This window comes from Antedon bifida, chromosome 2 (genome assembly GCF_963402885.1).
Source record: "Antedon bifida chromosome 2, ecAntBifi1.1, whole genome shotgun sequence".
NCBI classification, from domain to species: domain Eukaryota; kingdom Metazoa; phylum Echinodermata; class Crinoidea; order Comatulida; family Antedonidae; genus Antedon; species Antedon bifida.
The window spans coordinates 12232857-12246747 of NC_136227.1; the positions used below are offsets into that span (position 1 = coordinate 12232857).

At 34.1% G+C, this 13891-nt stretch overlaps 2 protein-coding genes across 2 annotated transcripts in view; both read right to left on the reverse strand.

The window, feature by feature from the left end:
* Positions 1-1048: 1048 nt before the first annotated feature.
* The window catches only part of LOC144835081 (uncharacterized), a 125716-nt gene continuing 112873 nt past the window's right edge, over positions 1049-13891 (reverse strand). The window contains exon 9 of the mRNA XM_078690112.1: positions 1049-1716. Coding sequence (XP_078546238.1) covers positions 1184-1716 — 533 coding nt within the window. The 3' untranslated portion in view covers positions 1049-1183. The remainder of the gene's footprint in view (positions 1717-13891) is intronic.
* On the reverse strand, positions 4621-7760 carry LOC144858850 (uncharacterized). Its single transcript, XM_078714981.1, has 7 exons — positions 7584-7760; positions 6354-6596; positions 5965-6159; positions 5690-5851; positions 5300-5587; positions 5010-5090; positions 4621-4924 (listed from the first exon to the last, which is right to left on the reverse strand). Exons 1-7 carry the CDS (start codon positions 7758-7760, stop codon positions 4706-4708), a joined length of 1365 nt encoding a protein of 454 aa, XP_078571107.1. The 3' UTR covers positions 4621-4705.

Genomic DNA, 13891 nt, shown 5'->3' on the forward strand with positions numbered 1-13891 from the left:
ATTAGGACAGGTATGTAAAGTATTCCCCAATAGTTTCATCATTGTTTGTATTATTACAGTTCATTGTTATATCAATTGCACCAATGGTGAAATATTAATGCAAGCTACATTTCATCTTCAAACTTCAGCTGCCTGATACTCCTTTAAGCCCGGCGCACACTAGAGCTTTCGGCTGAGCCAACTGGCACGAGTAACACTTGGCTCACTAAAAAATTTGCCGCAAACTATGATCGCGTTCTATCGGACGCACACTAAACGCCTTCAGTACGCGATTTTCTGATTGGATAATTACTTACTACGCTATACGGCACGCGCTGAAATATCATAATAAATCAGAACATGTCATGCGCAGTGGAATTTTTTAGTGAGCAGGAAGCTCACGTTCGGTGCACACTTGAGGAGAATGGCAAAAAATATTAAACATGATAGATATTTTCCTCAGCGGCACGCGTGGCCGTTTCCTCACGAAATCCCCGGCGCACACTGTGAGGCAAGTGTTACTCGTGCCAGTTGGCTCAGCCGGAAGCTCTAGTGTGTGCCGGGCTTAAGGACAGAGAAGCTGTATCGTCCATCAAGAGCATTTAAATCTGAATCACTACTGTATGAATTTTTCCAAGATTAAATATTTGTCTTGTGTTTGAAACATTATTACAATAACCGATAAATAATTTAATAATACAGTCAACTCTCCAAAACAGGACAGCCTTGGGCTGAGCTAATATGTCTGGTATTCTGAATAATGATAAAAAATGGGACATAAAGGTATGTTTTGGATGAGCTGACTGTATTTAATAAAACTTAAATACAATCAAATTCAGATTTTAATTTGTTGTAATTAGTTTATTTAACAAAAATCCAAACAACTGTTATACAATTTTAGTCACTTTTTAAATCAGGTTGTCTTTAAATTACTTATGATAGAGTGCTAATTCTGATTCTAATAGTTATGTTGTCACATTTAAATTTTATCTATTTCAATAATATAGCAGGGCTATCCATGTCATTGTCTTTAAGTAGTATAATGTTAATTCAGTGTTATGTTGTCACATGTTATGTATTGTTATCTTGTATTCGATCTATTCCAATAATGTAACAAGGCTATCCATGTCATTGTCCTTAAGTAGTAGAATGTTAATTCAGTGTTATGTTGTCACATGTTATGTATTGTTATCTTGTATTCTATCTATTCCAATAATGTAGCAAGGCTATCCATGTCATTGTCCTTAAGTAGTCGAACGAATTCTGTGCTCTTTTTAGTGAATGCATCTTTCATTACTAACTCAAATATTAGAATCCAAACATCATCCGATTCCTTAACCTTCAGGCCACGCAACTGTCTAATTTTTACTTTATCTGCATTACTTATCTTAAGACCAAATCTGATCACCTTTCGTACATCATTCCAGCGTTCAGAGATGATTAATTTCTTAAATCCAGCAAAGGTTGGTATCAAGTGCTTGATGCTTTCGTACACACCCTCCATTCCTCCTATTGCTATGATTTCAATGAGAACATCGATATTTGATTGGCTAATGATTCCAGGACCTTCAAGTAACTTAAACAGCTCAAATGGATCATTCCTTCTTTCTATTTCTACAACAGAAATATGTTCACACTTGCAAAGTATAACTTTCAATAGGTTGACTTTCTCTGATTCTTTGAACCACGATGACACTTTGCTGAGCAGTTCCCGATAGTTATCTTCAGATAGTTCACCTAAAAAAAACCAACAGTGTAATATATGTCACTGGGTCGTTTTTTTGTGGACACAATAAAAGGCCGAGATAGCAGATTTGAAAAAATTTCAGTACCAACATTTTGAATAATGAATATATTTTTAACAAATAAAAAGTTTGAAGGTCAACAAAACAGGAAATCTTTTAAATCATTAAAACATTCTTCCCATTTAACTTATAATCTTTGTGACCATACTATTGTAATTGGCCAAACAAAATTCAAGTTTAAAATCCACATCATAAATGATGCATAGAAGACACATGGTAGACAATCATCACACCATAGACAAAATTTTTAATAAATCAGTGATTTACTAACTAGATAACCATTAAAAAAAATATCAATGTGGATAATTAAATTCTCACGTTATTATCTTAAAGGCTAGGTGCGGGCAAAACATTTCTATTGATCATACATTTCAATAATTATCGATCTATAGTTTCCCCTTTGTTTCATAATTTTTGAGATTTTATTTGTGTTACACAAGTTTGTTGAAAATAAGCACTTTCTTATCAGTGGGAGCATAGTTCAAATTACACAGTAAAATCTCTATTCCTTTGTACACAAATTTTTTAAATAGAGAGGCATTTTAAAAAGCTATGAAAAATAAACGGTGTGGTAAAAAATGTTATCAGATCACTAAATATAGGTAATATAAGTTGAATTTTACATTTCTGGTATTTTTATTCAACTTCAGATTTTCTTATTTTTATGCTATAGCAAAAATTATCCACCGTATATCCACCATCTTTTTTTCACCTTACCAGACATGTTATTACATTAGGTTAAACTACCTAACTACTGAAAAAAAGTCTTCCTGGTTTTTATGGCAGAATTTTGCCAAATTTTGTATTTGACCATATTAAGGGAAATTCATGTTTTTTCATCTTGATTTCTGTTACAAATATTTGATTTATGTACAATTAACCAGATATTATGTTTAAAATTCATGCCTGTACCTGAGCTTTAAATACAATTAATTTATGAAATTAGGGTAATGGTAATTAATCAGAAAACCTTTAGCAAAAGCTGGCTTTTGTTTGATTGCCCAGAGTTTAATTTGATGCTATACTCTGACCTATTATACAAGCAACACACAATTAATTCATCTGATTCTATCAATTGTACATTAATGAGTCTAGTCTAGTGGGGAGATAAAGAGGCTTAAAAAACATAGAGATATGGTTTGCAAAAAATGGTTAGACAGTTATGCTTTTTGTCATGATATTCATTTTATAATTGGACAAAAAACTTTGATGGGAAAAACCATTCATCGTCAACAAATGAGTGACTTTAAAGCTCATAAGCTGTATTAGGACAGGTATGTAAAGCTTTTCTTTAATGACTGACTGAAAGCCAAATTGTTCTGTTACTTTTATTGCATCATACAGGACAGAAAGATTTGTTTGACTCAATTGAGCTAACAGGTTGATTGTACTGGTAACCCTTTTCAACTCTTCGATGTCATCTACTATTTCTATGCATAGAACTTGTAGCCTTTTAAGGAGACCACGATCATCAAACCATTTTGCAAAGTCTGCAATCAACTGTTTAAAATTATCCTCTGATAACTCTAAATGGTTGAAGACAAGTTTCCAAAATTATGATATAAATTGAGCATAATTATCATAATTATCATAGTTGTTGAAAACCATTGTTTGAATATGTCTGTATGTATGAATATAAATTCCTAAAACACCATAACTTTCCAGAAATCAGATCAAAATTTATATTGCTGCATAGGGAATAATTAATATCCCCAAAACACAGACATGGTAGTTGAAAGTGATTAATACAGAATCTGCTTAGTTTTTATCCTTATGTATTACCAACTTTATATTACATTTAACTTCACATAATGTATCTATCCTTCAGGTTTCTTGATGTAGTTCCAAACAGTAGTTTAATCATAGTTGTGAAGCATTTTCTCACCTTAGCTGGTACTAATTACATATTTCTACATTTAGCTATTGCCATTTCAACATTAGCTAATATTTTCTACATTAGATCCAAGGATCCAAGGATCTCTAATGATCTAATGATAATCAACTAACCTGTCCGTAATGAGCTTGTAGCTAGAGGAGTAGCAGTCGGTGTATCTATACAAAATAAACATATTCATTAGTCATAATAACAAAAACAGTATCACAATTTATTCAATACACATTTTAAAGTTAGTTTTTATTAAATAAACTATTCTGTTAACAACATTGTTTTATGCAATTCAAAGTAGACCTTATTCATGTATTTTGAAATCATGAGATTTTTCAGAAACCACCATCTTTGACATGTTCCTTATCAAAAATTGTTTAAATACCAACATTTTCCAAACTTTACATATCAATTACCATATAACATATTTTTAACTGTTAATGTTTCTACATTAGTTGATGTTTTCTGAATTAGCTAATTGCCATTTCTAAATTGTATGTAATGTATAATGTAATTTAGAATTAACAAATGTTATCAATCAACTGACCTGATGATAATGATGAGCTTATAGCCAGAGGAGGAGTAGTAGTAGTATCTGGTGTATCTATGCAAACAAAAGATGTCAGTACATGTATTAGTGAACAAAAAATTATTAAATTAAATATTTATACTGCAGACAGATAAATCCTTATTGTGTGAAGAAAGATTTCTGCAGCGAAAACAATAGATTTACATGACGCCTCAAGTTATTTGGTCTAAATGTTTAGCTTAGCCTAAATCTGTTATTTTTTAAAAATTGTTAAAAACTAATTCCTGAATACCAATTAATTAGTCAACTGATTTTCATTTAGGTTTTAAATAATAAGAATAAATGTTATCTATTATTCAAAGGGCCTTTGCAGATATCTCTAGACACATCTTTGTATATTGTATTGATGTGGTATGAAAAAAACAAAAAACACACACATGTTCCTATGTCATTAAAACAAACTAATAATATTGCTATTGAAGAAAATGTTGATGATAATTCCAAATTTCAATTACCTTCCGAAAATAGGTTCTTTAAACGAGTGGTATCCATGAGCTTATCGCCACATTTAACACCATCGAAATCTTGTTCCAAGCATCGTTTGAGACTATGTAAATGAGGCTTCTCTGCTGGATTACAAGCACTACACAACACACATAGATTGTAGCCAACTCCTTCACTTGTGACAAGCACATTTTCTAGTTGATGCTTCAGATATCCTAACACCTACAACAAAAGTTAAAAATATTCTTTTATTACATTCTAGTACTGTTTTGTTGAAAATGTTAATTATAACACATATTATCCTTACCTCTATGCAGAAGCTTCGATGTGGTTCATTTTTTGGGCCTGTAGTATTGCCATCAACTTTAATTAGATGAGATATTTCAAGCTGATAAGAAAAGTTTACTAAAAAAAGTTAATCAATAAATGCAAAACAGTATCATTGGATTATTACAATTACCTTTTGTAGGTTCATGTTCAACATTCATTCATAAACATTTTAATTCAGTAAAAGTGGCAAAATTAGTTCAAAATGTTATGTTTGATTTTCTGTTCAAATATATTTATTTGAAACTAAATACATAATAATTTCTGTACCTTTAATGCATGCCGGTTTTCAATTTTCACTGTGCCTAAATTAACCCCATGATCCTTAAAGTCAAATTCACTGCGATTTTGAAACACAACTGGTTCACCAGGTCTACCTTTGACCTCCATCAAGTCAAGAAATGCAACAACCAATGTATTGTATACAGCATTGGGAAGAAAGTCCGTAGGTGTAAGATAGATCGATACCATATTTTTCTCGTCCGTTTTAACTTTAAGACTCTCTTTCTCGGTTTTCATTCGAGATGGAACAAGGAATATCCGGTTACCTTCAGTTACCTGCAGATGTAAGCAAAGTGTTGTAAATTAAAATATTACAAGTATAACATTTAAGCTAATTTAAGTGACAGTCATGAATCTAAAATAAGATTTTGAACTTACCTCTGATTTCTCAAAGAGCAAACCAAATGTCTTCATCACTTCAGTAAAGATTTCAAAGCGATGTGGATCTTCCTCTAATTCCTGTTCCCATAAATACCGTAGCAGTCTTTCCTCCAGCATTCCTTCCTTATCAAGCCTTTTCCACAGCACCTTCATTTGCTCCTATATTTAAAAAAAAACAGTTTATCAAGTTACTAAGAACAGATTATTAACATCACCTATACATCCACATTTTTGACAATTTAATATCATAATAAAATACATTATCTACCTACCACTTCAATAGACGGTTTAACTACCGTGATCACTTTTGTCACCATTTGAATCATCATTTGAAGATCTGTTATCACAGTGTTTTTCAGTTTTTTGTTAGTACTTGAATGCAAAATGATCCCAATGTCATTCAGGTATGCTATGGCAGTGACGAGTCCCTCTTTGGAAATTTCCCATTCAGTGCCAATCTTGGAAACCTAATAAAGAATTTAATTTTTAAATAAATAACTTAGTACATTACTTATAGAGCCTGGAGAAAATCTAATGGAAAATTCAATGATAGGCCAGGACTATAAATAGGACTAATAACTAGTGTCTGTAGGAATAAAAACAAAGTACCAATAATAATAATATTATATAATTACATGGGAATCCACAATCAAAACTTTACCTCATCAAACGTAATACACAATTTTGTTTCACCAATTCTTTGCAAACTTTCCTGTAAATTAACCCACTTTACTGGAACTTCTCTCACCATTTCCTTCATGTATCTACCAACGTTTCGCTTAAGTTTTGTAATACCTTCAGGTGATTTCATGGTGTTATCAACCATGTACATTTCACGATCTACATGGTGAGCATATGGCATTCCTTCCATTTTATCAAACATTTTCTTGTACATCTTCATAACCTTCAATTAATAAATACATTTATATTGCTACTATCGCTGATAACTCATCACAATAATTACTGATCACGCTGATATACTGTATAGTATATTTCATTTAATATTTTTACTTTGTATTCAATGTGTGTGGTAAATTAAAAAAAACAAACAAGTTTAAAAAGGACATTTAATAGGCATTATAAATACAATTTAGATCAAACGGGCAGTCATTTTGGATTTTTGTCGCCATCTTGGATTTTGTTTGCGCCTCCAGGCATATTTTCAAGCTAAGTGTTGACAATGATATATCCACTGAGAATACTCACATGATCAGCGAGATCAATCTGCGTGATCTCAGTGATCATCATGATCAGTGGTTTACAAGACAATATGTCACAACCTAATGTACACAATCTTCCATAACTGTTACAGGCTGTTTTATTTGATTCATACTGTAATTCAAAATGACAAAATCTCAAACAATGTTTCTACTTTAATGTGCTTTCTTCAATAAATTCTTTTGTAATGCATGTAATGTGTAGCTTAAATGTTCCATTTTCATGTTATATTATTTGATTGTATAAACATGTACATTAGACCTCAAACTGCTTTTTTGTTCTAATTGTACTGATGGGTTGTTAAATACAGTCAACCATTTTGTAGGCAAAATATTAATTCTAAAGAGCCTATTAATTTACCTTACTACACGCACAACACAATTAATAGTTGTATACAAACAGTATATACAAACCAATCGCGACTGGTCGCCGTTACCCATACCACACGTGTGACACGTTTAAAACTTTTCAGTTTCACTCAGTTACAGTAAAAATAGAACATGGGCAACTATACATGTAACTAAGCTTATGTCTACATTTTTGTGCGCCTGTCAGTTGCAGTCAGTTGAGGTTTATAGTTGCATTCAGTTGTGTTCAGTTGCTAGGAGCGCTTATGTTGACATAGTTAAGAAAAACACAAGATATAAATATCTAATATTTATATACTATTTACCTCCTCCTCTTTTTCTGATGCTGTCCCTGACAATTTGTCCACATGAGTTGCAACCAAACAGATGGGAGGTGACCCTATGTTCTTGCCATCAATTGAAATAGTGTTTCCTGAACCATGTTGTACAGTGTGTTCATAAATGGACCTTACCCAGAACAAATTCATGTCCAAATTAGTCATTCCTAGCTGATCCTAAAATGACAATGACAATATATTTTTTAACTAAAATTGAAATTAAATTACATTATTAAATCATAGCATCTGTAGTTTACAAGGATGTCTAAAGTACTTAAAAATTTAACTTACTATTTTTGAGTTTCGTGATTTAGCTGGCTCATCCAAGTTGTCCATGACATTGAAGGCAACACAGTATGATACTGTATTTGTCAGGAAAAACTGGAAAAAAATTATGTTTTCATGGTTAGTTATAATATAATATTACAATATTTTATAGAGATAAAGTTTAAAGTTAGAATTTCAACATTCTATTTGTTTATTTTTTGTCTGAAAATGGCATAAGTCTAAAAAAAAAGTGCACATTGATAAATAACCCTGTTACAAATGTTTTTGGCAAAATGGTCAAATCAGATACAGTAAGAACACATAATGTAAAAGAAAATAAAGCTCTATTAGTATTATAGCTTCCAATTTATTGTTTCTGAACCCAAAAAAAAGAACAACACAAGTGGTATTCATAAAACAATGAAAACATACCCTGTGCGTTATATAGTAGTCTAGTTGACCGGCGTAGTCCCATACACTAGTTATGTCACTCACTTTTTCTTTTCCTATTCCCATCTTATGCACAGCATTCTTAACTATAGCCCAGACATTACCTTCTACGAAAAATTTTAGAAAAAAACATCAGTATAATAGTGTTACAAATTCAACAACGACCTACAATTCTGAATCTATAATAGATGATATGCAGATTTAGATATTGAGAAAGCTTTATTAGTCTGTGCCTACCTTCTTTTAACCTTTTGTCAACCATTTCTCCTAAAGCATGTGAAGGAATTTGCTTTGCTATACAAAGCAAGAAATAGACAATTAGATTTAGGAAACCAAGGTGTTGTATTGGATGAGAGGAATACAAAATGATTAGCAATATTTTGAACATTGACAGTAATTTTCCAATTCCTGGTATCCCAGGTGATTTCAATCACCTCATTGAAAATGTAAGACCAAGAAGTAGGCTTAATGGTTGCATAGCCAAATAAATTTTTAATTGTTATTTGTTGTATATAACCAATGTGTATATGGCATTATATTATACATTTAAGAATGTTTTTATTTTAATATTAGTATTATTTTACCAAAAATAAGGTTAATGTTAAAATTATAGCAAACTGATGAATATGTAAAATTTAACATTTTCAGTTGCTTATCTCACCATTAACATCTTTTATCTTTTTCCATTGACTACAATCCTTCTTTGCTTGAAACACTGTGGTTGTAACGATTCCATCTGTGGATTGTTCTGCAGAATTGAATCTATTATAACAATGTATAGTAAAGTTAAACATTTATTGTACATTTTAAAAACATACATAGTATGTATTAAATGACTAAATCATGAAAGGAGACTGCCTTTATATATACATTCCAATTATAAAACAACTGATAAATTTTAAATTAATAGAACATTAGAAAGTTAATTAAAAGTAAATTAAAGTGAATAAAATTAATGTTTTTATTATTTTATAAGAATCATAATATTCAAAATACTGCAATTTTACCCTTAGTGTATAATAATTCAAATTAAACATTCCCTTACCAAAGCTGGATGCTTTCGCTTACCATTCATGTAGTATGCACATTGCGTACCCCGCTTAATGCGCATACTGCGCATAGGCGCTCGCTCTAGTGTTTTTCCTACGAACGACACACTTGTTGTTTATTACTAGTTGTTTTATTAAACTCATTGTCATATTATACTCATCTCTACGTGTGTTAATTTGTCACGAACCTACGGTACGACGATACACGACACTGGCGACGAGGATACAGGCACATTTACATAGAGAAACGGAAGTATAATAATATTATAGAACTAGGACTAGACTAGCAGTTTTGATTTTCCAACGGCAACAACGTAACCAAGGAACCGCACAGGCCAAATCCGATTCCGAAAGTACAGAGCGAAGCACGATAATGGCAGCGGCTAATATCAGAATTCTATTCGAGGAATTCAACGACCAGGATGGAGACATAGATACGTATGTGGACAGGCTGGAACAATATTTTGTTGCATTAGATATCAATGACGGAGGTAAGAAAAGAGCGATATTATTGAGTAGTTTAGGAGAGGCTGGATACACAACGATACGAGATTTGTGTTTTCCTGATAAACCAAGTACAAAATCGTACTCTACGCTCACAACCCAAGCTCAAAGAGCATTACAAACCTACTCGAATAACGATTTCTGAACGATTCATATTCAGAAATGTAAAACAGACACCGGGACAGACTATTTCTCAATTTGTATCACATCTAAAGAAAAAGGCGATGCATTGTGGTTTTGAAGGAGAGGCATGATTGGAAAACGCACTGCGTGATCAGTTCGTATGTGGACTAATAAGTCAGAGCATCCAAAAGAAATTGTTGACAAAGAACCATACGTTCAAGGAAGCAACAGACATAGCCTTGGAGGCAGCAACAACGAATATGAAAAGTATGTCGCACGAGGTTGACAAGCCAATCAATCACGTTACGTCTAACAGCAGGAAGTCTACGAAAACTTATCAAGCGTTAAAACCAACACGAACGCAGAAATGTGACCGCTGTGGTATGAACAATCACACAAGCAGGCCCGTATACAGCATTTATAATGGGGGGTGCGAGCGAAGCGAGCAACAATGGCTGGGGGCCAGGGGGCCGCAAAGGGCCCCCGGTCAGGCCCGGCAAAAGGCCCGGCAAAATTTGCGCTATTTGACGTTCTAAAGACTGATTTAAGACTCTTTGTTGTGGCTTGGGCTAGTTGAACGATGGACACCAGAACTTAACGCTTTCATGATGTTTAAAGGCCAACTCAGACAGCGTCGATTTTCCAGAAGCTTTCCGCTTTCTAGCTTCCTGCTCCTTCCTTCCCATGTTTAGGCGCCGTATTCGATAGTGTCTGTATTTACCGCCGGTTGTCTGTATTTCCAGCAAATTACCGCCAGTTGTCTGTATTTCCAGCATGCAAAAACACTTTACCGCGTACCGCGTACATGAAGCGCTAAGCTATTGCTTGTCGTCACATGATCGACTGCGCATGTCGAGTTTGTAGTCAGTTCAGATTCCGTAATTTAATTACCGGTATTTTTTCATTTTATATTAACATATGAAATACCAGCTGCCTGGAAAGACGCAACCATTACACCAATTTTCAAAAATTATGATCCATCTCGAAACTAAAAATATACTCACCAAACATCAACATGGTTTTCGTACTAATCGTTCTTGTTTAACACAATTTCTTGAATTTTTCCGTGATGTAGAAAATGCTCTCGCCGACAGACATCCCGTTGATGTTATATACTTGGACTGCCGTAAGGCCTTCGACACAGTTCCGCACATTAGGTTGAAAATTAAATTGCAAGCTTATGGCATTCAAGGTAATATTCTAAGTTGGATAAGTGGATTTTTAGAAAATAGACGTCAATGTGTTTCAATCAAAGGTTCGGTTTCAAGTTGGTTACCTGTGTTCAGTGGCGTGCCTCAAGGCACAGTTATTGGTCCGGCTTTATTTTTAGTCTACATCAACGATCTACTTGATAATATTGAATCAGATGGTAAACTATTTGCAGACGATGCTAAGATTTTTCGTAAGATTGATTCAGTTAACGACCAAGATGCCCTTGCAGAATGATTTGAGTAAACTTGAGCAGTGGAGTAAGAAGTGGCTACTGGAGTTTAGTAAATCTAAATGTAAAGTAATGCACATTGGAAATAGAAATCCAAAACACACTTATTCAATTGATGGTACAGTTCTTGATACAACCTCTGCTGAGAAAGACCTCGGAGTCTATGTAACGTCTGACTTTAAAGTGTCGACACAAGTTTCTAAAGTTGCAGCCAAAGCCAATTCAATTGTAGGCCGAATACGGAAATCCTTTACATATATGGATAAACAGATGTTTATGGCGCTTTATTCTTCTCTTGTGCGTCCAGTTATGGAGTATGCAGTTCAAGCCTGGTCACCATATCTACAACAAGACATCAATAAACTTGAGAAAATCCAACAACGAGCAACAAAACTTGTACCAGAACTCAGAAATTTGCCTTATGAAGAGCGCAGGATACAGCTTGGTTTACCAACTTTACAGGAAAGAAGGGAACGCGGCGACCTCATCGAAGTTTTTAAATTTTTGAATGGTTACGAAAATATAGATGGCCACTCCTTTTTTAAATTAGCATCTGAAGTTGGTCCAAATATCACTCGAGGCTCAACTTTTAAATTAAAGAAACCTAGATGGAACTCAACTAAACGGAATAATTTTTTTGATACAAAAGTAATTAACAAGTTAAACTCGCTGCCCGAATCTGTTGTCAATAGCAAGAGTGTAAATTCATTCAAAAACAAACTTGACAAACACACACACATACACACATATGAGAGAAGAGGCTCCCTACAAGTTTAAAAACTCATTGCCTCTTAACTTTACTAAAGGTAAGAATTACTAAAGGTAAGAATTTTGTTTGTATACCATTGATAATGTAAATTTTGTATATATATAATGATTGTCTTTAGTTAAACAAGACAAGAAAAAATACCAACCGAGGAAATAGTGGACCTTTTGGGACTTGGGGGGGTGCGTCTGCACCCAACGCACCCCCCCTGGATACGGGCCTGCACAAGAGATACATGTAAATACAAAAACGATACGTGCTTTAAATGCAACAAACATTGGACACTTAAAATCAGAATGCAGGCAGTCGAGTAAATCAACAAAACAACATAAACCTAAATCCATCAAGCAAGTAGGAGCACCGGATTACGACGAAGGTAATGACGATTTTGTAAATACAATGTTTTGCGTAGGCATTAAGCAGGACAATTCAGTACCAGCAATAACGGTACAGATGCCGTTTAAAAAAAATAAAGATGCGAGGTAATGATATAAATATTGATTTTGAAGTAGATACGGGCGCAGCAGTATCGATAATTGGCTTTGACGATTACGAAAGCAAGCTTAGCCATCTACCACTAAAGTCAGTAAAATGTACACTTCATGCATACACAGGTACTAAGCTCGATATAGCAGGAGAAATTAAAGTCACCGTGAACTATAAGGGCCAGAGTAACGTTCTCCCACTGATAGTAGTTAGAACGCAGCGACGAAACTCACCACCCCTGCTTGGAAGAACCTGGTTAGAAGTGATTAAGTTGGACTGGAAGTCATTATTTTCACCGCCACTTGCTCAGAATTCGGTAGAAATAGATAACGATGTCGGTCAGTCATTCAAACGGAAGTTCCCAGAAGTTTTCCAAACGGAATTAGGTACAGTTCAGGGACACAAAGCGACATTACATCTAAAAGTGAACGCAATCCCAAAATTCTGCAAAGCTCGAAACGTTCTATTTGCGCTACGCTCCGCAGTTGATGTAGAGTTAGACAGAATGCAAAACGAAGGAGTTTATCCGGTAGACTTTAGTCAGTGGGCAACCCCATTGGTATGTATTCCAAAGGCCGATGGCGGAGATTATAAAGTAACAGTAAACCCGAGTTTAAATTGCGACCAGTATCCAATTCCGACCCCTCGATGATATACGAAAATTCACAAAGCATTCGAATGCTACTCCTGAAATGCTATTATTGGCATTTGAATGCTAGTGTAGCATTCACCTACTAGCATTCCCATTCTAGTAACTACCCTTCCCTACATTATTCGAATGCTAATCTAGCATTCGCCCACAAGTATTCCAATGCTAGTGCTACCATTCGCATGCTTAGCTCATTTAAATAATTCGGCTCCCTGGAACTGGTAGTATTCGAATGTTAAGTATAAGCCATTCGAATGCCAATAATAGCATTCAGGAGTAGCATTTGAATGCTTTGTGAATGGTAAGCGAAGGCACTCAGCTTTGGTAAGGGTTAGTGAGGATTGATCTGATTCTTGGTTGAGCATTCAATTATTTCCCTGAATGCTAACAATGATTTAGCATTCGCACTAACATGCAAAATATCTCCCTAAATGCTACCAATGATCTTAGCATTCACACTACCATTCAAAATATCTCCCTGAATGCTACCAATGTTCTTAGCATTCACACTACCATTCAAAATATCTCCCTGAATGCTACCAATGTTCTTAGCATTCACAC